We start from the raw sequence: 25,377 nt of genomic DNA, 5'->3' as shown, positions 1-25,377 counted from the left end.
ACAGTAATGAGGCTCAGTGTTACAGGGGTTGTTCCCACTTAAGATTTGAAACGATTTTAATAAAATCGATTCAAAATAACACTGTTCTTATCCCGCTATCCGAATCGCTTTGTTCATCGTTCCCATCTGGTTATTTAAATCGAAGTTTTTACCTGCAAGCGTTCCTACTTGGCATGAAATCGGTGTTTAAATACAGCGATTCTTCTCCTCCATACCTTATTTGGAGCTGTCAATCAATAGTATGTCAGAATGACGTAACATTAATCCGGAATATTTGGAAGCGATTTATCTTTTGGCATCGTTTCCATTTCATTGACTGTTTGTGAATTTAGCGAATTTAGGAAAGCGAATTTAAGAAACCCAAGCTCTTTCCAGAGGAACTATGGGATAGGTTTTCCATGACAGCATCCCCTCTTCATGTCTCCCAAAAGACAGCCAAGGAGAATCCCTTCAGAGAGCACAGAGATCAATGGGGGAGGCTGCTGGAAAAGCAGGGAGGGAGCACTCTTCCCAAAGATTCTCTTTCCAGGCTTGGAGGAGAAGGCAGATTCCGTTTGAGAAAGGGAGGGAGAAAGGCTCTATTTCCCCCCCCCCCCAATTGATCAGAGCCCTTCCCTGCCTGGGCAAGATCAGATGCCTCCTCACGAGGAGCCTTCCCTTCCCTGTCTGGGCGAGATCAGAGCCCAAGCGGGCAGGGAATGCCTCTTGGAGAGGAGCCTTCCCTTCCTGCCTCTCCTCCGTTAGAAATGGGCTCTCCCCACACAGAGGGGAGGTTGCAATCCACCCCCGGGACTTCAGGCGCTTAAAGTGCTGAAGAGATTAAGCGCCTGTAAACCATTAAAATAAAAAATAAAAATAATCCTTATCTCTTATTGAAAGACCACAGCGGACAAAGGGGTGAGGGAAGCAAAAATGGCGACAGCCATGACAGTGGGGACAGAAAGGGCAACTCCCCCAAGGCCAGCTCCATCGCAGTCCGCTCCTTCCATCCATCTAACACGATTCAAAGGCTGTCGTTCCTATTTAAATACTCCGGTTCCTAACTCGAATCAATGGAAAAACGTAGGTTGGACCCTAGTGTTTTTTTAACACGCGTTAAATGAGGAAAGCTCGATTTAAATTTCTATCCCGCTCTACGATTCGATTTGTAGTGGGGACAATTGCGGGTTGCTCTAGAACCGTTCTAGGTTTAAATCGGATCCTAATAGGAACGCCACTCCTTGGATTCGATTCAGAACGCGGGGTTTCACCTAGTGGGAACAACCCCTGGCTGTTATTACTATTTTCCAACCCTCTTCCTGGATCAGCAAAGACTGTGTGAATTTAAACATTGTACTTTTAACATTTTATTGGCAGTACATTGTTCCAGTACTTTCTTTTTAATTGTTTTATTTTATAGTGTAAGAAATGCCATTCCAAAACAAATCTTTCAATTAACAGAAGTTTAACCAAGACAGCTTGCTTTAACAGAGCACTTTTAAAAGAACAAGTATTTAAACTAGTGACAATAACATCTGAACCATATTTTACAATTTAATTTTCTGATTTAGTGCTGTATTGGTGCTGTCCTACACATTACTGCCAAACAACAACAACAACAAACCAAACAACCAAAAAACTGATTTATATGAAAAGGGGAGGGGGAGATTTATTTTATTTTATTACTTTTTTCCAAGTCTGCTACAAATGTGTACCATTTATTTCTGTATTTATGCAGCACCATCCCCATACATTGCTTTTTCTCAGACGGTATTATGGACGTGATGGTCCAACCTCTGATTAAGTATTTTTAAATCTTGTCTGCTTTAGTGTGTGAGAACAGGGCTGCATCTGCACAGCAGAAATAATGCAGTCTGACCCCTTTTTATCAGTCATGGCTTAATTCTGTGGAATTCTCAGATTGATAGTTTTGGTTAATAATAATAGTAATAATAATAATTTTTATTTCTTCTTCGTGGTCTCTGCGAATCATACAAATGGGTTTTACTGCGCCTGCGCAGTGCTGCTCGGAACCTACTGGAATCACTGGGCAAAGTTTACTTTGCAACATATAGAAACTTTTTGGCGGTAACTCCGCCCACCCGTTATAAGGCCCCTGCCTTCCCTCTCTTTTCCCCAGTTCCTTTTTTCCGCCGCGCTAGCTGCTTGAAGGAACTTTCGCTCGCTCTTGCTTGCTTGGAATCACTTTCGCTTTTGACCTCGGACTGTCTTTGACCACTCTCTTTCTCCCGCCCCGGTAACTTCGGACTTCTCGGCTTGTTTGACTTCGTTTTTGGATTCTCCTCTCAACGTGACGACTTTGGAAGGATGCCTGCACCCTTCAAGAAATGCGACGTTTGCGGGGGCAAGGTGCCCGTCCAAGACCCTCACTCTTCCTGCCTTCTGTGTCTGGGCAAGGACCACGATGCCAGAGCCTGCCCTCTCTGCAAGTCTCTGTCCTCCCAAGCCAGGAAGAACCGTGAGTCCCAGTTGACTTCGGCTATTGCCTTGGGCAAAGTTCTGGAGGGACGTCCCCGCTCATCGTCGGTTCCCCCGATCGCGCCACCTGCGTCGTCGTCCCGGGCCAGCGTTTCGAGTGTGGTGTCTGTCCCGGCCGGGACACGATCTCCCACCACCTCTGATGTGACCCGTGGTCCCCCGAGACCCAGTGTCACCGACGAACCCTCCAAGCGCCCCCAGAAGACTCTGGGGACTGAGGGTTCTGAGCCCAAGGAGAGATCCAGGAGGAAGCCATCCCCGGAGGGCTTGCGCGCGAGGGAGCGGGCGGAGGTCCAGCTCGCTTCGTCTCCGTCCTCCAAGGCGTCGTCGAAGGCATCTCGACACGCATCCAAGTTGCCCGAGACGGAGGCATTTTCTTCGGGGAAGGCTGCACCAACAGAGAAGGCTAAGCCGGCCAAGGCCCACTCTAAGGGAGCTGCTGTCCTGCACAACCTGCCGGACAACCCCTTCTTCCCCCCCGAAGAGCAGGCTGAGACGCCGAGACCTTCCAAGAAGAGACGTCATAAGGAGACAACCGAAGCATCTCCACCCAAGAGGTCCAAGTCCACCAAGGACCACACCGGGTCGGAGCGCCCGCCCAAGGCAAAGGGCGCTCGCACCCGGGGACCCCTGCCTCATCGCATGTGGCCACCGTACTGACCACACCTCTACCGCCGGTACAAGATCCCTCTGGCGTCGGTGAGGATGCACCAGCCTCTCCTCGGAGGGAGCCGTCTCCTCTCTCCTTCCATTCCGACACTGAAGAAGTTGAGCCTGGCTCGGACATTTACGAGCCACAGGAGCCAGATACTGACATGTTTTTCGATACCGAGACCCAGAGGTACTACATGTCAGTCCCGAAGGAGACGGCCTTCAGAGAATTCACCAGGCTGAACTTGCGTCCAGTGGTCTTCCAGGGAGACAAACCCTCCTCCTCCCATGCTGTGGCCTCGACTTCGGCACCTCGCCGCCCGCCTTCAGAGCCAGTGGTCCCTCGGATTCCAGCTCGCTCTCCATCTCGAGCCAAGGTCCCAGACATCCCTCTGACTTCTGACTCCGACTCCGACCAAGATCCCTTGCCGCCATCACGGGAACCGTCGGACGAAGACGAGGGCCCATCCGACCCGCCCTCACCTCAAGGGATGCATCATCCTGGCCCTTCATCTCCAACTGATGATGTCCGCTCCTTCAGCGAGCACATCATTAAGATGTGCCGAACCTTGGACATCGAGCTTTCCCCTCCTGAGGAGGAGGCTCGCGATCCTGTGGAGCGCCGGGTCCTCGGCCGAGTCCCCACACCACCCTGCATCCCAATGTTGCCATCCCTGCAATCTATTGTCCAGAGGTCATGGGATGCTCCAACTTCGCTCACCGTGTCCTCCCGGAAGGTTGAGATGCTGTACCGAATCTCCCCGCCGAGTTGTCCGTGGTTGACCGACCACCCCAAGCAGAACTCGGCGATTGTGGAGGGAGCTCAGCAGACCTTCGTGCCGAAGCAGGCGACTTCCCCGGCGGACCGAGAGGCCAAGAAGATCGATGGCCTCGCTAAAAAGGCCTACTCATCAGCTGCCCTCATCGTTAAGGCCATAAATTACAATGCCTGTATGGGGGCCTACATCCAGGCCTTGATGGAAGGGATTTCGCCCATTGTCCCTGACGTCCCAGACAAGGTCCAACGTCGCCTGGTTGAGATCCGCGATGAGGCCCACTCAATTGGGAGCTGGCTCATCACCGCCTCCAGGAATGTGGCTGACTGTGCGGGACGAGCAATGGCAGCATCGATGGCTCTGCGCCGACATGCTTGGCTGAGGGGGTCGGACCTCAATGCCAACGTCAAATCGACAATCGAGGACATGCCTCTTGACGGTACCGGCCTTTTCCACGCCGACACCGACGAGTGTCTGAACCGCAAGTTCAGAATGAAGGCGGCGGCAAAAAAACACGGGATGTCGTCGACTTCCATCTCACCCTTCAGGAGGAGGCACCGTCCTTGGCCACCGCAAGGTCAGTCTCAGGGTACCTTCCCTCAGGACCGGCAGCCTCAGCAGCAGGGCTCCCAGAGGCGCCGCTACCCCTCGCAGTCTTCCTCCTCCTCTGGCCGTTGAAATTTCCCGCCTCGGTACTGCAAGTCCCGCCGGCAGGACACTGACCAGGGGAAGAAGAGAGCCTGAAGGGACGCAGCGCGCTTCGTCTCCCCTTCGCCCCTCTTCTTTTTGGACATCTTGAGGCCCTTTATTAACACCTGGGCCTCAATAACATCAGACTCGTGGGTTCTCAACATCGTCCGTAGGGGATATGCCCTTGAGTTCCAAGAGCTCCCTCCGACCGGAGCCTTCATGTCCACCCTCCCCTCGGACACCCTTCTCGACGAAGTGCACACTTTGCTTGGAAAGGGGGCAATCTCCCCTCTACCGCCCGACCAATGTTCTAGGGCCTTTTTCTCCAGGTACTTCACGTTACTGAAGGCAGATGGTGGCATCAGGCCCATCCTGGACTTGAGACAATTGAACTTGTTCCTTGAATACCGTCGTTTTCGAATGGTAACCTCGGCCTCCATTCTGCCTCTGCTCCACCGGGGTCTGTGGTTTGCAACCGTCGACCTGAAGGATGCCTACTTCCACATCGGGATCCGGGAATCCCACCGGAGATTCCTCGCCTTCGCCGTGGGCTCCGCCTCGTTCCACTACAACGTCCTTCCTTTCGGCCTAGCCACGGCACCCAGAGTCTTCACGAAGTGCATGGCACCGGTAGTGGCATACCTCCATCAAAAAGGTTTCATGGTCTTCCCGTACCTGGACAACTGGCTGTTTGCCGCCGAATCCCAGAGAGAACTGCAGGAGGCAGTCTCATTCGCCTTGCACCTTTTGGACTCCCTCGGACTGGTCATCAACCGAGAAAAGTCCCACTTCATACCGTCCAGGCAGGTCAAGTTCATCGGGGCCATCCTCGACTCCGAAACATGCTCCGCCTTTCTCCCTCCAGACCGTTTCCAGGCATTGATGACATCGATCAGGCCCTGCATCTCCCACAGAAGGGTGAGGGCTAGGGATGTCCAGGTCGCCCTGGGCCACATGGCATCGACGACGTTTGTCACGCCATGGTCAAGACTTCGCTTTCGACCTCTGCAGTCCTGGTTCCTCTTGGTCTTCTCCCCGATGGAGGACCCTCCGTCCAAGTGGCTCATGGTACCGAGACCTATAGCTGCTTCCCTGAGATGGTGGTTGGATTGCCGCAACGTGTGCACCGGGATGCCTTTCCATCAGCCTCAGCCCCAACTGACTCTGACAACAGATGCTGCCCTGGAGGGATGGGGCGCCCACCTGCTCGACCTGGTCGTCAAGGACAAGTGGTCTGCCCGGGACAAGCTTCTCCACATCAACGCTCTGGAGATGCTGGCAGTGGAAAAGGCACTGAGGGCATTCGAATCCGCTGTCTCAGGCAAGGTGGTCCTCCTGAGGACGGACAACACCACCGTGATGTACTACATCAACAAACAAGGAGGCACCAGGTCCAGGACCCTGCTCGACCTCACTCTCCACATCTGGGACTGGTGCATCCAGAGACAGGTCCTCCTCCAGGCGATTCATCTTCCCGGAGAGGACAACGAGTTGGCAGATCGCCTCAGCAGATCTCCATCGGTGTGCCACGAATGGAGGCTCCATCCCGAGACGGTCAGCGACCTCTTCGACCGGTGGGGAACTCCCCGGATTGACCTCTTTGTGACCAGATGGAACAGCCACTGTCCCCAGTTCTGCTCCAGGAAGCGAATGGACAGATCCCTCGGAGACGCGTTCGCCTTCCTTTGGACAGGAGAGCTCCTCTACGCCTTCTCCCCGTTCCCTCTCATCATCAGGGTGGTGTCCAAGATGACAGCCTTGGTTTGCATCCCTCCTCCATCTCTCCAAGAGATGCTTCCTCCGCCTTGATCCCCGCCCAGACCTGCTGTCGATCCAGGACGGACGGATTCTCCATCCGGACATCGAGAGCCTACCGCTGGTGGCCTGGAGGATACAGCCCTAACCGCCCTACCAGAAGCGGTGAGGACGGTGATCCTGGCTGCGAGGAAACCTTCCACCCAGCGGTCCTACGCCCTGAAATGGAGGAGGTTTAGCCTCTTCCTTGATTGAAAGGGCTTGTCTCCTGCTCAGGTGTCCACTCCAGTGGTGCTGGAGTTTTTGATGGCGCTTTTGGATGAGGGGTTGTGCCTCGCATCCATTAAGTGTTATTTGTCTGCCATTTGTGCCAAGTACCAATTCGGGGGGAGGGCTTCTTTTTTCAGGGATCCCTTGGTGAAGGAGTTCCTTAAGGGATGTGCCAACTTGCATCCTCCTGTGTCGGTACCAGCGCCGGCTTGGAGCTTGGAGGCGGTACTGTCCGCACTCCAATCCAAGCCCTTTGAACTGATGGCCACAGCGGACTTGAGACTATTGACTTGGAAAACCGCCTTTCTTGTGGCCATCACCTCTGCCCGCCATGCGGGCGAACTCTGTGCCTTACGGAGGGACCAGCCCTTCCTGAGGTTTCACAAGGACAAGGTGGTCCTCCGGACAGACATTACTTTCTTGCCAAAGGTTGTGTCTGCTTTCCACATGTGCCAGGACATTGTGTTGCCTACTCTCGCTTCCAATCCGACTTCGGATGCGGAGCGAAGCCTGCACTCTCTTGATGTCAGGAGAGCGCTGGTGTTTTACCTGGACAGAACTGCTGCCTCCAGTCGGTCCGAGAGACTTTTCCAATGCTACTCGGAGCTGAAGAAAGGGTTGCCTGTGTCTGCGCTGAGGTTTTCCAAATGGGTGGCCGGTACCATCCACCTCTGCTATGAACCGTTGGGCAAACCTCTCCCTGGCAGGGTTCGGTCCCACTCCACAAGGGCAATGTCAGCATCCTCGGCATTCCTGTCGGGGATTCCCTTGGAGGATGTCTGCAAGGCTGCTGTCTAGTCCCAACCTCTGACTTTTATTAAGCATTATAGGTTGGACACCAGAGCCATCCGAGACGCAGTTTTCGGGAGGGCTGTGTTGGTTTCAGGGTTGCATTGATTGCACTACTGATGGTTTGTGTTTCAGCACTTATGTACATATGCCACTGTTTCCAATTTGTTGAATGTTGGTTTGCACAATTTCTATGGGACTGGTCTTGCACGACCTCTTGTTCCCTTCTCAGGTTTAGCAATGTTATTGCTATGTTTGGTCTGTGCATCAACAAAAAGACTGACTCTTTTTATGGTTCAAGGTGTTTATTGTTGCAATAAATATGCCTTTGGTTTACCATAGCTTTGGTTTCAGGACACTCCCTCCGCCGAATACCTAAGCTTGTCAGTCCACGAAGAAGAAGGACAGGTTGCTTACCTGTAGCAGTATTTCTTCGAGTGGTCATCTGCGAATACATACAAATCCCACCCATCCATCCCCTCAGTGTCCTGCTCTTATTGGCTCTTTCCATCGCCTGCTTGGCAGAAAAATTGCAGAACTGGGGAAAAGAGCGGGAAGGCAGGGGCCTTATAACGGGTGGGCGGAGTTACCGCCAAAAAGTTTCTATATGTTGCAAAGTAAACTTTGCCCAGTGATTCCAGTAGGTTCCGAGCAGCACTGCGCAGGTGCAGTAAAACCCATTTGTATGTATTCGCAGATGACCACTCGAAGAAATACTGTTACAGGTAAGCAACCTGTCCTTCTATCTTCCCGCCTCTCCCGATGGATCGAAGTGGGATCACAATAAGGTTAAAATTACAATTACAATATTGCAGCATTCGTTACTGCACCATTACAACCACAGTTAAAAGAATAGATATATAGCTTTCTCTTTCAGATAGCTTTGATGCTACAACACCCTACAAATCCCAGGATGGATGGGATGGATGGATAGGATGGAGCCATGGGAGTTAAAAACTGCATTATTTCTGCAGTGCAGATGTAGCCCTAATGAGCTGTTCAGGTTGTTGTTGTTTTGAGGGTTTGTCGTGTCCCAAAAAAAGCCTGGTGCATCACACTGATGTCCTTTGCTCTCTTGACAGGTTTTCAACCCTTTTTATGTGTTTCAAGCTTTCACCCTGATTCTCTGGATAAGCCAAGGGTACATTGAATACTCCATTGCCATCATAATCTTATCCATTATCGCGATTGCTCTCACCGTCTATGACCTACGACAGGTAAGTTTGTTTGACACGTTGTTTGTGAAGCCAGAAGAAGAGTGGCATTACTTCTCAGTTTTTAATCTACCTACTGTGTTTGTGCTAGGACTGTTCAACTGATTCAGCCAATCCCAAGCAACAAAGCAAATCAGTCTGATAGTCATTTCATTATCAATGTCAGATAGCTCAGAGTGCATATATAGTGTATAAATAATGCAGTTTGACATGCTAGTTGCCATGTTAGTTGCCATGGCTCTATCCTTGCAGATGAGCCACAGAGTGTCAAACTTTAAAACGTAGCTGACAAATGGTCTAGAGCAGCGGTTCTTAACCTGGGGGTTGGGGGTCGAACAACCCTTTCACAGGGGTCGCCTAAGACCATCAGAAAACACATATTTTCAATGGTGTTAGGAACCGATTTTATGATTGCGGATTACCACAACATGAGGTGGTGGCATTAGGAAGGTTGAGAACCACTGCTCTAGAGAGACTTTGCCAGGACAAAAGCAATATGAAATGAATTGCCAAGATCAAGCAACCAATAGCAGCTTTAAAAATCCCTTTTTATCCCTTTTGAGAGATGCCCATCCAATCTTTCTTTAAAGACTTCAAAAGATGGATGGTCCGCCACCTTCCCAGACAATCTATTTCATTGTAGAACATCTCTTACAGTCAAGACGTTCTTCCTAATGTTTAGTTGGAATCTCTTTTCTTGCAATTTGTATCCATTGATTTATGTTCTGATCTCTGGAGAAGCAGAAACAAGCCTGCTCCACTTTCTGACAGCCCTCCAATTAGTTATGCATGGCTACCATGTCACTTGAGCCAATGTAGTGTAATTTGGATGTTATACTAGGACTCTGGAGACAAGGTTTTGAATCTCCACTTGTCCATAGGAACCCACTGATTGACCATGGGCAAGTGATATTCTCTCAGCCATAGAGGAAGGCAAAGACAAATCTCCCTCTGAACAAATTCTGCCAAGAAAACTCTGTGATACCTTCTCTTTAGTGTCATCAAAAATTAGAAGTGACTTGGAGGTGCACAACAACAATCATAGAATCATAGAGTTGGAAGAGAGTGCAAGGGCCATCCAGTCCAACCCCCTGCCATGCAGGAAATCTAAATCAAAGCATCCCCGACAGATGGCCATCCAGTCTCTGTTTATTACACCATCTCTCCATCTTCTCTTTTTATTTGCCACAGCAATCCATTCAACTGCACAACCTGGTGGAGGAGCACAACAAGGTCCAGGTAATGGTCTGGACTAAACATGAAGGTGTGTATTGTTATCCTGAGCATCCCTCTGCCCTCTCTTCTTGCTCCATGGCCTCCATCTTCAACCACAAACCAACACTCTTCTAATAATATTGACTGGAAACTCTTCATGGTTTGTGCCACCCATCCCATTCCAACATCAACTTATACTTCCTGACAACGGTCACTTATATATATTAAATCAGAAACCAAAAAAGTGTATGCAGATTGTCTTCTAGAGGACCAGTTCCCTGTTAGAGGCCTCCCATAATTTACTTCTATGTTTTGCTTGGGCACGGGCATATTGTTCTACACTCGAAAATAATAATGGGTCAATATTTGAGGCCACGTTGAGCCATAACTTGTAAATCATCAAAAGACCTCTCAGAAATTTCCTTCTGAGCCAGCATGGTGTAGTGGTTTGGGAATTGAAATAAGATTCTGCTCAGCTATGGAAACCCACCTTGGTAAAGCCACACTCTCTTGGTATCAGAGAAAGGCTATGGCAAACCTTCTTCAAAGAAATTTGGCCAAGAAAACTCAAGTGGAAAGTAATCAAAAGTTGGAGTTAAAGTTGAAGAGCCAGCATGGTGTAGTGATTTAAGTGTTGGAATAGGACTGTAGGAGATGAGATTCTGAACTCCTGCTCAGCCACTGGGTAACTTTAGACAAGTCACACTCTCTCAGCCTCAGAGGAAGGCAGATACACACCTCCTCTGAAACTCTTGTCAAGAAACCCCTAGGAGGGGGATGTTTGAAGTCTTGGAGACATAACAGCCACATCAATTGAACCTCCTCCTTTATTAATTTTGTTTTTCCCTAGGTGGCCAGAAGTCAGAGTCTTGTCACCTGGTCCCAGGAGACATCCTTCTCTTAGAAGACCAGAAGCTCTCTCTGCCCTGCGATGCCATCCTCATTGATGGAAGCTGTGTAGTGAATGAGGGGATGCTCACAGGTACAAAGCAGTGGACTTTCTTGTCTTGCCTTGCATCTCCCTTCCAGATGGGCACTTCTTTTTCCATGAGGGATCCTTCTACCACTATTGTCTAAAATAGTTTTTCATCAAGAGGAAGAAAACATTGCATTGCATTTCTGATTGGGCTGCCTTGCAGATGATCACTGGAGTAGGGGAAATAGGAAGCAAAGAAAGTGTGAGGCCTGGATACAAGGTCTTTCTTTGAGGCAGGAATCTGTCCTGTTTTCCTCTGTAAAGCGCTGAGCCCATTGATGGTTCTGTATTATTGTTGTTGCATGCCCATAATCATATGGACTGTGCCTGGTGGGATTTGGGATGCCTTTGCAGGTGAAAGTGTCCCAGTGACCAAGACTCCCTTGCCCCACACGGACAACACCATGCCATGGAAGAAGCACAATGTTGAGGATTACCGGCGGCACATCCTGTTCTGTGGCACGGAGATCATTCAGATGAGGAGGGCAGGCAATGGGCCGGCAAGGGCTGTTGTGTTGCAGACAGGTGGGTGGTTTTGCTCTGACCTTTGAGGAAGACATGGGCCAAGGGCATCACTAGGGAGTGCAAGGGTTGCAGATTGGACCATAGTGATGGGCTACTCTACAGTGTGAGAAAGAGAAATGGGGAGGTGAGGGGAAGAGAGAGACTGAAGATGCTCTTGCAACCTGGTGGAAGCATGCTAGATAGCAGCCTATTTATTGGCAGAAAGGCACCCAGCCTTCGTCAGGGTCACTTAGCAGGGTGAAATTCTTAAACAGACCTTCCTGACTTGAAAGTAAGCTCTTTCTGTTGCTTCTTTGGTCCCTCTGCATTTCAAACCTTCCCTTTAAAATGTTGTTCATCTTAGTGCTTTGTTGACATTTTGCATTATCACACGAAACCACAATTAAAGAAGGTTAATAGCTTCTTTGACAGGTACCACACCACTTCCTGTCTGGCCTGTTGCTGCTTTGCATTTCAGTTGTTGGTGGAGAGCACCTTTTCGTTGATGGTTTTCCCCATCATTGAAAAGGTGTGGTCCATCAGCAAATGAAATGCAAAGCAGCAACAGGAGAGACAAGACATTGTGTGAGAAGTTCCTGAAAAAGATGCTATTAAACTACTCTAAGTCAGAATCGTACAAGCCATTGTATTCCCTATTACCGTGTATTGATGTAAGAGCTGGACAATTAAGAAAGTGGATAAGAAGAAAATCAATTCATTTGAGATGTGGTGCTGAAGAAGAGTCCTGAGGATACCTTGGACAGTCAAAAAGACAAACAATTGGGTCCTAGAACAGTTCAAGCCTGAAAATTCCCTGGAAGCCAAGATGATTAAGTTGAGGTTATCATATTTTGACTGCATTATGAGAAAGCATGACTCATTAGAAAAGTCAATAATGCTAGGCAAGGTGGAGGGACATAGAACATATACTAGATGGAGGGACTCTATAAGGAGATCACCGGCATTAAGTTGCAAGAACTAAGCAGAGCAGTGGAGGACAGGGAATCTTGCATGCATAAATCACCATGCAGATGTCACGAATCATTTAAAAAGCATGATCAGGGTTCACATGCCCTTGTGCTTCTGTGAATGATCACAGACGCATCCACACTTGCTTCTTCCATGACCAGACTTCTTTCTTTCATTTAGTCTCAAAAGTGCTACACAATCCTGTTGCATACTGATATTCCAGACCAACATGGCACTTTCTCTGAATTGTATAATCAGTATTGCAAATGAAAAATACATATCAGAACAAATTTCAAGTATTTTCTGTCCTTTTTCAAATTCTAACAGATGCAACCACACAAAAAAGAAAGCAGAACTGCAGAATTTTAGGAAACTCAGTTTCATAGATGACTCTGTGGCCAGGACAAAGTTCACTAGAAGGTCCAACTGTTTCCCCAGCCTTCAAAAATTCAGCCAGACATTGCCTTAGACACCTAAAAATGGAATTGAGCCAAACTTGCTCAGTTCTGTGTGAGGTGGGCCTTTTTGATGCCTTGGAAAGTGAGAGTATCACATGCACACCCCAAATAACCCACGTGTGACCAAATTCTCTTCATCATGAGATTCTCAGAGATTACACTATCCTCTGCACATTTTCCTGCAGGTTTCAACACTGCCAAGGGAGACCTAGTGAGATCCATCCTTTACCCAAAGCCATTGAACGTCAAGCTCTACAAAGAGGCCTTCAAATTCATGATCTGCCTGGCCTTGATTGGGATTGTGGGGCTGATCTACTCAGTATGTGTGTATGTGAGCCACAAGGTGAGTTTTAAGAAGAACAGGACTCCAGTGCCACATATATTTTCTCCCATGTCTCTGTGTTGAAGGTCCACAGTTTTTGTCCATGAAAGAAGGGGCCATGTTACTTTCAGTTTGATGGGGATTTGCTGTGGGCTGTGAAGAAGCTCCACACAAAGGAGGGACTTGCAGTTTCACTATAAAGGGGAAACCTTATCTTCTGCTCAGTGTGCCAGCTGGTCATGCCTTTCTTTTTGGTGGGTGAGATCTTCCTTTCCATTTTCTCTTTCCGTTTCCACTTCTGCTCATCAATAGGCATTCCGTTTTTGTAGGATTGCTTTTCTAAAACTAGCAGAAAGAAGATCCTGTTTGGTTTTAGTTTTTCCTAAAGATTTTTTAAAAATCAACCAGTCAATAAATCTGCAAACCTTGGCTTCATCTGAACATGCTTTGACTCCACCTGACATGTTTCTTGGTGGCCTCATTTAGGCAAAATGGCTATTGTAACTCAGCACCTGAGTTTGCCATTATTTGGATATTACTTGCAAGTGGAAGTGACAACGAAATGGTGCCATTAGCCCTGCTTCTATGTAGGATTTCAGCCAGAGTGTCAATTCTCCCTTTTCCAAGATGCGTCCCAGTCTTATTTTCCAACCCCCCTCCCCACAATAGCCATTGAGCAGTCTACAGCCAATGAGCCACCATTGTGTTTCTCCCTGCAAGAAATGTCTTTTCCCTCAAAAAACTATTTTTTTGCAGTTCTGTCAATCATAGGTTGCCCCCAAGCCTGTTGATGCTTTCCTGCTGTGCCTGGTGATGCTACATTGATCCACCCATGGAGAATAAATGAGTATGGTGTTAATGCATGGGATGATGCTGTCACTGTGAAAGCCTGGAGATGCCAAGGCACAGCGGCCCTCTCCAGAGAAAGATGGCCCCTTGCTCCTTCCCAGATAAATGCCACTGTCCACCTGCTCCTCCCATGCTGCTGCCACACTGCAGAATTAATGCAGTTTGTCACTGCATTATCTGTCATGGCTCAATGCTAGGGAACCCAGGAATTTGTAGTTTCTTGTAGCACTAGAGCTCTCTGGAAAGAGAAGATGAAATATGTCACAAAACTACAAATCCCAGAATTCCATAGCATTGAACCGTGGCAGTTAAAGTGGTGTCAACTTGCACTAATTGTACAGTGTAGATGCAGCCCCAGAAACCTTTCTCTGATGTTCCCCTCTGTGGTGGGTTCTCTCTCCATTTCCTTTCCTCTGGGAACACAGTAACTTTCCTCCACTGCTGGAGTCTGCCCTTCTCATGCTCTGTCTGATGTGTGTTTGTTGCTCCATTTCTCAGAAATCTGTGACAGACACGGTGGTGATGGCGCTCCTCCTCATGACAGGGACTGTCCCTCCGGCCATCCCGGCTGCCTTGACCACGGGCATCATTTATGCCCAGAAGAGGCTGAAGAAGAAGAAGATTTTCTGTGTCAGCCCTCAAAGGATCAACGTCTGTGGACAGATAAACCTGGTCTGCTTTGACAAGGTGTGTGGCCCAGGGCTGCCCTGGATCTTCTTGGAAGGAAGGCTAGCTGGTTTGAGGGTGGCCCTGGAAAGTGAGGTTTGCTTTCCAAAGGCAACATATCTTAGGAGAAGGCAGGGAGATGTGGACCTTTTCCACTCATGAAAGATCAGTGCGCACGATCCCCCCCCCCCCCCCCGGTAGGACCAAGCCTAAAATCAGGGCCACTTTTTCCTGCCCCCGGCTTAACTTTGTTTTCCTGAACCTAGACTGGAACTCTGACAGACGACGGACTTGATCTCTGGGGCGTCATCCCTTGCCAGAAAAGGAGGTAAGAATTATGGGCTACAGACCGGTGTTATGTTTCCAGAAGCAGCATTTTAACATCTCTAATAAGTGCTTGTGGTGAGAAAGTGCTCACTTCTCATTGAATTTTTGCATGTTTGCCAGGCTCACAGGGCATTATTTCTGAGAAATAAAACATGTTAAAAACAGTGCATATGTTTTAAAAGACAGATGGCAAAAATGTGCACAATTGGGAAAAATATATAAATGCACCCATTTTAGTCAGTGGGGAAAAGTTGTGTAAATTACGTAACTTCTGTGTAATTTTAAACCTTTGTATAAATTTTAAAAAATGTGTTCGTGAATGTATTAAAAAAGATTCCCATGGAACCCAATGCAAAACAAGCATTGGGTGTGAGGAGAAACCCAAGAGGACTGAAAACCAGAGATTTTCACATCCCTTGGCCAAATGTTTCATTCTGGTTTCAGGGCAATAGGGCAACCCTCTGGAATTTCCATAAGCCTTTTGTGCAGTTTTTCCTGTGTGTGTTAATTGACTTCAAGTCAGCCTTTAATTATTGTGGCCCTATGAATGAGACATCTCCAAGACATCCTGCCCTCGATAGCCCTGGTGTGGCTTCCTTATCTGTAGATCTGGAATGTGATCTTCCTCTTTTCCTATTTTTTTTAAACTTTGCCAAGTATTATTGTATTTTCTAGTTAATCTTATGAAGTGACCAAAGTACAACAATCTCAGTTTAGTCATCTTGGCTTTTAGGGAGAGTTCAGGCTTCATTTGCTCTAGGACGTATTTATCTTCTTAGCAGTCCACAGTATCTATACAACTTTTTTCCAGCATTTCAAATGAGTTGATACTCTTCTATCCACTTTCTTCCTTTTTTAAATTAGTATTTTTAAATTTTACAATACAAATGGTTACATTTTCTTCATACAAATATATGCCTTAACACTTCACTTATTTTATACTAAATATCACCTCAGTGCACTCCTTCCCTGGAGCCATTCCCATCCATATACTTCAACCAAAATGTTAATTAATCTCGTGAAGGTAAATTTCCATCTTCTTTTCTTAAAACTTTATCAATAATTTCCCCCCCATATTTCATCAAAATCATTTCTATCCACTTTCTTCCATCTGTTCACAATCATATGTAGAAATCAGAAATATGATGGCACAGACAATCATGACTTTAGTATTCAATGAAGTATCTTTGCTCTTTGAGTTCCTGCATAGCTGCCCTTCCAAGGCCTAGGTCCTTATCACACGTGAAACTGGAACTCCAATCCAGAGCCAATCTGAAGTGAAGGGAAAGCAGAGTCAATTCGAATCCAAGGCAAGTCACGTGATGAATTATCACACGTGAAGAACAAAATTATGGTCATTCCTGAGTCAAAGCGGATATTATTATTATTATTATTATTATTATTAGCAGTGCTTTGTTCTGCTTTATTATTAAAGAAATATTATGCAGTCTCTGTTCTTGAAGGAGTATGGGAAGCAAATGGAGCAAAATTGCAGCGCAGCATCATGGGAAATGTGGGACCTTGCAGGTTTGGGGGGTGTACCAGAATGGAAGCAAAGTTGCATTCCACGCCAGACCAATTCGGATTGAAATTGAAGGGAGCTTGGAAACAATTTTTGTGAATTCACTTGTTACCGAATTCACAAAAATCAGGAGTCATTTTGGATTGAATGTGGATTATGTTTTAACGTGAATTCACATGGTTGGACCTGCAGTGGCTTCGGATCAGAGCTGCAAAACCCTCCGTGTGATAAGGGCCCTAGTCTTCTTCTGATTTCTTGACTGCAACCTCCATTTGGATTAATGACTGACTGATCCAAGCTCTTCATAATGGAGACATAACACACCTCGTGTATCATAAAGGGATTAATTCCTTTGCCTCTTCCCTCCTTTCCTCCCTTTGGGTTTAGCCAAGCATGAGAGGATTTGTCAGGGTCATGCCATCTGGGTTTTAGAGACTGACTAGGATGCCGGTTTGTATATATTCTTTTAATATATTTTAATGGTTTTGACTTTATACATTGCTTAATTGTCTTTTAAGCAACATTTATATTTATATTTATATTTATATTTATATTGGTGTTTTTGTGTAGCTTTTAATTTGTAATGTTTTCAGCTTGTTGTAAGTCACCTGGCATCCTATTATTGGTGAAAAGGTGGGATATAAAGGAACAAAATAAATAAATAAATAAATAAATAAATAAATAAGCAAATTGTACAAACAGCATGTTCTAACTAGATCAGGCAAAGTACAGTGTCTCTTCTTGATCTGAGCTGAGAACAAACACACTGCCATCCTGTAATGCCTCTCCTTGGGAAAGGGCCCAAATACTAATTCTGGCCTTTGTATCAGTTTCCAGCCTGTCCACCATTTCTTTGGCCATCCTCTGCCCTGGGGACCACTGTGCCGAGCCATGGCCACCTGCCACTCCCTCCTTCTCTTGGATGGGAAGATTCAGGGGGACCCCTTGGATGTGAAGATGTTCGAGGGCACCCACTGGGTGAGTGCTCTTTCTTGTGTCTAGATTGAGGGAAGTAATAATGCCACCTTATTAACCTTTGTTCAGACCTCACCTGTGTCCAGTTCTGGGCACCACAATTCAAAAAGGATGTTGAGAAGCTGGTGTGTGTCCAGAGGAGGACAACCAAAATGGTGAAAGGTCTGGAATCTATCAACCCCAATGGGGAATGACACACTTCATTATTTCCTGCCAGAAGTGGGTAGGAATTAGACAGAACCACTGTAATATGGACAAGAGTTCCTTCTTATTCAACAAAAAGTTTATTGAATAGCCCAAGGGCCGTTTCAAAATACTCAAAACATAGTAATACAAGCAATGCCACACACATATATCTTCCTTCTTATTCAAAACATGTCCACCAGCATACTCAGTCAGTAAAGAAAGCTGATAGGAGGAAAATCGACTCATTTGAGATGTGATGCTGGAGACTGTTGAGGATACCGTAGATGGGTCCTTGAACAGATCAAGCTGGAAATCTCCCTGGAAGCTGTGATCAAGTTGATCACAGTTGAAGCTGTCATATTTTGGCCGCATCATGAGAAGGTATGACTCATTGGAAAAGACAATAATGCTAGGGAAGGTGGAGGGTTGTAGAAAGAGACAAAGACCACATGCTAGATGAATGGGGTCTATTAAGGAGGTCATGAGCATGAATCTATAAGACCTCAACAGAGCAGTGGAGAACAGGGGGCTTGGAGATGTCTCATCCACAGGGTCGTCATGAGTTGAGGTCGACTCGAGAGCAGCTAAAAACATGCTCAGTCAGTTGATCTGTGGTGTGCCTAGTGCACATGCAAGATGGTTTTCTGTTGATTTGTTTGTTCTTGTAGGTCCAAGGAGGAAGGTTTTTGTGTTTGACAGAATCCAGTTTCAAGTGGAGGTGTCCAGTGGCTTTCCTAGTTCAGTGGTCTATTAGGTCCAGTGCAGCTCTGATATAATGCTATAGAAACCTGTCCAACTGTGGGAAATCCTCCACTGTGTCGAAGAAATGAAATGGCCCAGGAGTTTTACATACCTCCAGGGCATCTGGGTCAAATGCTTTCAAAAAGGCAGTTTCAGAAGTTTCCATTCTGATTGAAGGTCTTAAAATAATCATTCTTATGAAGCAGTTGTGCTAGGGTCTTATAAAGGAGTTGTGCTAGCATTCAGTCTCTGTGTATCTATAGATCAGAGCACAAAGCCTGTGCACATGCCATTAAAATGGTTATATTATACATTGAAATGTTTAACATTAAAATGTTTACATAGCATTTTAAAAGGACATCTAACCTGGTAAAACCTACAGATGGTAGAATACAGGGCCTAAGACTCATGACAGTGTCTGCCTCTTTTTTACCTTATAATATAAAAAGAAAAATCTTGTTTAGTTGTCAAGTCTAGGAAGAAAGCTAGATATTCCTTTAATGAATATAAACATAAATCACAAAGAATGACCTCATATCACCCTGCGAGTGAGTACATTAGAGTCACCTGAGGACAGGTAGTAAGTAGAGTGTGTCTTAAAAGTGGAGTGTGCACCAGACTCAGGTGTATAGAACACAAAGAGAAGATGTCAACCTCTGATTGCATAACTGATAACACTGAGTAAGCATCAAGAGAGAATAAAAGAGCAAGTTAGTGACATGTGATCAGGTTGCAATTGTGCACACCTCAACCGTAGGAAGAGAAGGCAACATGTTGCCTCCCTGAGAAAAGTTCCCCATAAGTCTTGTGCTGAAAATGCTGGGAACTGTCCAGACTGTTCACACCAGAATTAGGGTTTGGTCTGTGTGTCATCCAAAAAGGACCTCACCATAAGTGTGTGTGTGTTGAGGAGGGGGGGCAGCCCTAGCCTTGGTATGTCTGTGATACACCCTAAAGAGGATGCATATACACTTATATATCCACAAATACTTACAATAAATAACCTGAAATATTGGATCCCATTTTCTTCTATAGTCTTCTGTAGTATCCTATTTTTGGTTATATGTGGAGAGACTTAGGATCATTAGGTCTCTGAACAATCATGGTGTAGTGGTTTCAGCGTTAGAGTGTAACTCTGAAAACCAGGATTAAATCTAGGCTCAGACAGAAAACCCACTGGGTGACTTTAGACAAGTTATATGCTCAGCCTCAGAGGATGGCAATGGTAGAACCCCCTCTGAAGAAACTTGCCAAGAAAACCCACTGATAGGCTCGCCATAAGTCGATAATGACTGGAAAGCAAAGAGCAACAACAACATCTCTGATAGTCATGGGAATCAGTACACCTAAGGATTTAAAGTGCACTGTGGCTCACTGAGAATCCATGTTTGCCCAGCCTATGTAAGAGTAACTGATATCAGCTTTCTCTTTCTGAGCTGTCCTCTACAATTAAGCACATCTCTTCAGCCTTAAGAGCTGGTAAACTTTTTCTGAAATTGAAAGACAAACAGATTTTTGGGGATCTTCATTCTGAACCCAGGGTCATTCACATGTGCTTTATACTAATACCAACACAACTGAATGAAGAGGAATTCTTTGAAAGATTTATGTATCTTTCTTTCCATAGGAAATGGAAGAATCCAGTCCAGAGGACATGGCAACAGGTGTGCCACAGACATGCATTGTTGTGAAACCAGGACCTGCTGCTTCCCAGGTAAGCCCTAAATTTCTCCCTGAAAGGCCCTTTGCCCTGCCAACTCTTTTGAAAGACCCCCTCAAGGTGAAAACTGGCCACCTGGAACCTGGAAACTAGACCTGTATTTGCCTGTACATGGAAGAACTACTTACCCAGGTTGGAAACTAAGGGCATCTGCACTGTAGAAATAAAGCAGTTTGACATCACTTTAACTGCAATGGCTCCATCCTACAGAATCCTTGGATTTGTAGTTTTGTGAGGCTCCAGCACTCTTTGCCAGAAAAGGCCAAAGACTTCGCAAAAACACAGATCCCACAGGATGGAGTTACAGCACTTAAGTGACAAAGTGCATCATTTCTATAGTGTAGATACAAAGACTATTGAATAATGATGCCCAGTAATCCTCAGCTTCTCTGACTTTGGGAGACAAGGAAGTAGACAATTGGCAGACATCTCGATAAATTGCAGCCATATCCAAAAAGAAATTTCCTTGACAAATAAACCAAAAGGAAAGGTTAAATGCAGAAGTCTAGAGGAGGAGAGTTAGTGTAAGCAACTGAAAATACTGGAGAAATTAAAATGCTGCAGTGCAGAGGTGCTGAGGGTGTGTACAGGAGAAGCTCTCAGACACTGGCCTCTCTTGGATAGTGGAGGTAAACCTCAGATGCAAAGTAGCTTCCAAATGGTTTAGTCATTCCATCTTGCCTAATAAAATGATGGCCCAAACGCCTCACAGAACTGCAAGCTGGAATCTCATAGGCATATGTCAGTTTTGCAACACCTTCCGCATGCGCAGAAACACCCAGCTGGGGGGACTGTTTATTTCTCCCTCCTCACAGGCTGCCGTGGAAGGCATGGCAATCCTGCACCAGTTCCCCTTTTCCTCTTCTCTGCTGAGGATGTCAGTCATCACCCAAGAACTGGGGAAGAAGGATGTCTACGATCTCTACATGAAGGGAGCCCCAGAGATGGTGGCCAGCTTTTGCGAGCCAATGACTGGTATGAGGTGAAAGTCCAGCTTGCCCCCATGCACCTAGCCAAGGACAGGGAGGGAAACCAACCCAGTTCCTTGTCCTAGATGGTTCCAGCTCTGCCCACAATGGACAACACTGGTGTCACCATCAGGAAATTCTAAGTGTCCAAAGGTCTTCTGCAGGCAAAGACCTGTGAAGATGCCTCTGGATTGATCGGGCTTCACAGGCTTATGTATAGCAATAGCAGTAGCAAGTACATTTCTATACTGCTTATCAGTGCACTTAACCACTCCCTAAGCAGTTTACAAAGTGTAAGCTAATTGCCCCCAACAATCCAGGTACTCATTTTAGCGACCTTGGAAGGATGCAAGCCTGAATCGCGCTTGAGCCCCTTTGGCTGGGATTGAACTCGCAAGCTTATGGTTTGTGAGTGAGTGGCTGCAGTACAGGCATTTAACCACTGCACCACCAGGGCTCCTTATGTACATTTATGTATGTATGTATGTCATGTACATAAAGCAAGCATTGGTACATAAAGCCACAGCATCTACATGTTGGCTACAAAGCAGTAGAGCGGTTGCATAGAGTAAGGTTAACCGAGTGTAAATACACTATGAGTATGGTTCTGCCACCTGTACACTGCATCATACCATTGCAACTGTAAATGACTGCAGGTTTTCCATTGTACTGATGTGTGCTCATGCTTCACAATAGTTAAGAGACTTCCAGTCAAAGCACTTACACAACATCTTCAAAAGCACAACTGGTTGTGTGATGGTGCTGTCAGCAGAGGTCTCCAGCAGAATTCTATCCGTAGCATTGTTGCTTGCACCCCACTCTCTGAACACTGAGAAATTCTGGGAGCTCAGCGCTTACTTTGTCTAGTTTAATGCTGGCAACACTGACTAGCAGCATCTGCCAAAGGCTGCAGCAGGATTCTTTTGTAGCCTAACACAGAGATGCTGCCAGGGATTGAACCTGGGACCTTCAACATGCAAACCAGGGACCCTGCCACTTAGCTATGGCTCTTGCCAGCACTAAACAACTTTTCCTGGCCCCAAGCAAATCAGGAACTGAACTCTCACTTTCTCTCCTTTTCTTTCTTTCAGCTTTCATGCAAGACTGTTGTGATATGTGGGGAAACAAAGATCTTTGGGCTTAACCCTGCTTTTGGAAAGCCTTTGTTTGAACACTGCATACATTGTTCATTTCAATTCAAAGGGAAAACCTTTGTTTAAGGATTTAGTGGGGATTAAGCTCCTGTGCTTATGCAATGCCTAGTTAATTTATGGAATTCATTGGCATTGGATAATTCAAGGCAAATAGCATAAGAGGATTTTGAAACAGATTATTGCAGGTTTTGTAAATGAATATCTCAGAGACAAACACCCTCCCCCATTTTGAGAATGGATGAAGAGCCATATTGGACCAAAGTTTGGTCTAGTCCAGTATTCTCTTCTCCCGCTGGCCAACAATTCCACAAGCAGCCCATGTCTTCAACACCATATTCCTGATTTGCTCATGAACAACTATGGTATGGGAGGCAGTATACATCCAGAACTGTGCATTTAGTAGTTTTGCCTGGCTTGTTCAATGCAGTTGAAGACTAGAAGCTTTTCCTCTTATTAGTGGCAACACAGGGAGTTCTTCCAGACAGCAGTAGTGTGCCCAACAGAGGAGCTGGATGCTTCCATGTGCCTACAATATTTCCCATTTGCCTTCCTTGCTCTGCCATTCTGCAGCATCTGCACCTGTCCTCTATCTCCCCCTGATATTGGAAGCCTTTCTGAGGCTGCCTTATCGAGTTGGCTTCTCCATTGACTCCAGAGTGTCTATGACCTGGAATGTCTTCCTCCCCCAGTTCCAACAAACTTCCAAGCGGAGCTGAAGTCCTTCACCTCCCAGGGCTTCCGAGTCATTGCCTTGGCCCACAAGGAGTTCCCACTGGAAGGAGAGGTCAGCTTGGATGCCATGGAAAGGTAAGCCTCCCAGAGAGTCAGCTGGAATCTTGACCAGGTATCCAAAGGCAGGAAAAAACAACAGCCAAAACCAAAACAAAAGAAGCTACAACCAACAAAGGTAGATGTTCAGTTCAGTTAAGATTTTATACAAAGATAGAGAAAAGTGTGTCTTCTGCTTATGAAGAACCTCTTCTGGGGTTCTCTTGCCAAAAATTCCTCATGGGACACTTGGCCTTTCTCTGAGGTAGAGAGAAGCATGTGGTTTACCCATGGCCATTCAGGCTCAGTACAGACCGCCGAAAAATGGCAGCCTGCTGGCGCCTGTTTTCCTTCCAGGGGGAACCTGCAGCTGCGGCTTCCCTCTGGCGGAAAAAGAACCTGAGAAAAGTGGGTTCTTTTTAAGTCACAGGGGCGGCGTAATGGGTGCACCACTGGCACACTTGTTACGTAAGCACCGTGTGGCAATGTGTGAATGCCACACAGCGCTTATGTAACTGGTGGCAGCCATGTACACAGGGTGCTGCCATTATTACGCCGTCCGTATTAGGGTTAGGGACCATGCGGTTGCTGTGTGGTCCCTAACTCTAGTATCAGCCCTGGTATGCCGCTTATTGGCGGTATGTACTGGGCCTCTGGGTTTCTGTGGCCAAATGTAGAGTCAAACCCTGGTCTCCCGAAGTCACAGTCTAACACTGAAACCTCTGCACCATGCTGGTTCTTTGTGAGAAAGGAGAAATGTTTTTCACCTGGGGTGGCAGTTACTAAGTCTACTGGGGAATAACTTCATTTGGACTAAAACAAGGCTAAGTTTCAGTGGTATCTGACTTCAATATCATGTCAGGCCAGAATGCAGCCTCTTTTCCTAACGCTTCCCTGTTGTCTTCTGACCCTTCCAAGGAATGAACTGGAGTCCAACCTGACCTTTTTGGGCCTCCTGGTCATGGAGAACCGGCTGAAGAATGAGACCAAACCCGTCCTGGAGGAACTCAGCGATGCCCGCATCCGGAGTGTGATGGTCACAGGTACACTCTCTCTAGAAAGGCTATTCTAACTAAAGACATTAAAAGTTTCTGAAAATGTTCTTGTCTTTGACAGTAATGAGTAAACCCTATCCAGGAAAACTGTCAATAGGGTTGCCATAATGGAGGACCTCCAAACCGGGACAAATGTAGGACCAGGTTTGAAAATGTAGGACTTTTTTTTTTAATTTCCTGGCTAGGAAATTAAAAAAAAAGTCCTACATTTTCAAACCCTGTCCTCCTCCTCCCGGCTTCGGAGGACGCCTAGGCTCTCTCCCAAGCCGGGAGGAGGAACAGGGGCCGCTTGGAATCGCGCCGCGGTTCCAGTGGCCTCTTCCTCCTCCCGGCTTCGGAGGACGCCTAGGCCGGCTCCCAGGCCGGGAAGGGGCGTGGGGAAGCTTGGCATCGCGGCGATCGCCACGGTGCCAGGCTTCCTCCTCCTCCTCCCGGCCTGGGAGGGAGCCTAGGCCGGCTCCCAGGCCGGGAAGGGCGGGGGGAAGCTTGGCATCGTGGCGATCGCCACGGTGCCAGGCTTCCTCCTCCTTCTCCCGGCCTGGGAGAGAGCCTAGGCCGGCTCCCAGGCCAGGAAGGGCGCGGGAAAGCTTGGCATCGTGGCGATCGCCACGGTGCCAGGCTTCCTCCTCCTCCTCCCGGCCTGGGAGGGAGCCTAGGCCGGCTCCCAGGCCAGGAATGGGCGCGGGGAAGCCTGGCATCGCGGCGATCGCCACGGTGCCAGGCTTCCTCCTCCTCCTCCCGGCCTGGGAGGGAGCCTAGGCCTGCTCCCAGGCCAGGAAGGGGCGCGGGGAAGCCTGGCATCGCGGCGATCGCCACGGTGCCAGGCTTCCTCCTCCTCCTCCCGGCCTGGGAGGGAGCCTAGGTCGGCTCCCAGGCCGGGAAGGTCGGGGGGAAGCTTGGCATCGTGGCGATCGCCGCGGTGCCAAGCAGCCTCGTCCTCCTCCCGGCCTGGGAGGGAGCCTAGGCCGGCTCCCAGGCCAGGAAGGAGGGGGGGGGGCCGCCCCTCATCGCGGCAATCGCCGCGAGGGGAAGCGTCCTCCTCCTCCTCCCGGCCTGGGAGGAAGCCTCGGCCAGCTCCCAGGCCGGGAAAGAGGCAGGGGCCGCTCCTCATCATGGCAATCGCCGCGGTGGGAAGCGGCCTCCTCCTCCTCCCTGGCCTCGCAGAGGCCTTGGAGGACACCGCGGCCGGAGCTCCGACCGCGGAGCCGCCTCCAAGGCCTCGCTGGGGCCCAGGAGGGAGCGTCTCTGCGGCTGGAGCTCCAACCGCGGAGAGCCCTCCCAGGCCTCAGCAAGGCCTTGGAGCCGCCGCGGGGCCTGAGGTGGCCGCGGTGGGCGGGGCCGTCCCGGTTTGGGCGCCAAACCGGACCGGGACCGGGACA

At 47.8% G+C, this 25,377-nt stretch overlaps 1 protein-coding gene across 1 annotated transcript in view; it reads left to right on the top strand.

Annotated features, from left to right (window-relative positions):
* LOC149317941 (putative cation-transporting ATPase 13A5) overlaps positions 1-25,377 on the top strand; it is a 49,274-nt gene that overhangs the window by 10,779 nt on the left and 13,118 nt on the right. The window contains exons 7-18 of the mRNA XM_089508689.1: positions 8,492-8,626; positions 9,815-9,887; positions 10,689-10,820; positions 11,169-11,339; positions 12,931-13,088; positions 14,415-14,603; positions 14,849-14,910; positions 17,262-17,409; positions 19,961-20,047; positions 20,869-21,028; positions 22,865-22,982; positions 23,862-23,986. Of these exons, the coding sequence (XP_089364815.1) occupies positions 8,492-8,626; positions 9,815-9,887; positions 10,689-10,820; positions 11,169-11,339; positions 12,931-13,088; positions 14,415-14,603; positions 14,849-14,910; positions 17,262-17,409; positions 19,961-20,047; positions 20,869-21,028; positions 22,865-22,982; positions 23,862-23,986 (1,558 nt within the window). The remainder of the gene's footprint in view (positions 1-8,491; positions 8,627-9,814; positions 9,888-10,688; positions 10,821-11,168; positions 11,340-12,930; positions 13,089-14,414; positions 14,604-14,848; positions 14,911-17,261; positions 17,410-19,960; positions 20,048-20,868; positions 21,029-22,864; positions 22,983-23,861; positions 23,987-25,377) is intronic.

The sequence above is a fragment of the Sceloporus occidentalis genome, unplaced genomic scaffold (genome assembly GCF_023333645.1).
Source record: "Sceloporus occidentalis isolate IW3139 unplaced genomic scaffold, rSceOcc1.0.p SCAF_2, whole genome shotgun sequence".
Lineage (NCBI taxonomy): Eukaryota > Metazoa > Chordata > Lepidosauria > Squamata > Phrynosomatidae > Sceloporus > Sceloporus occidentalis.
Note: the sequence above shows the minus strand (reverse complement) of the source record. Positions and strands in the feature narration are given on the sequence as shown.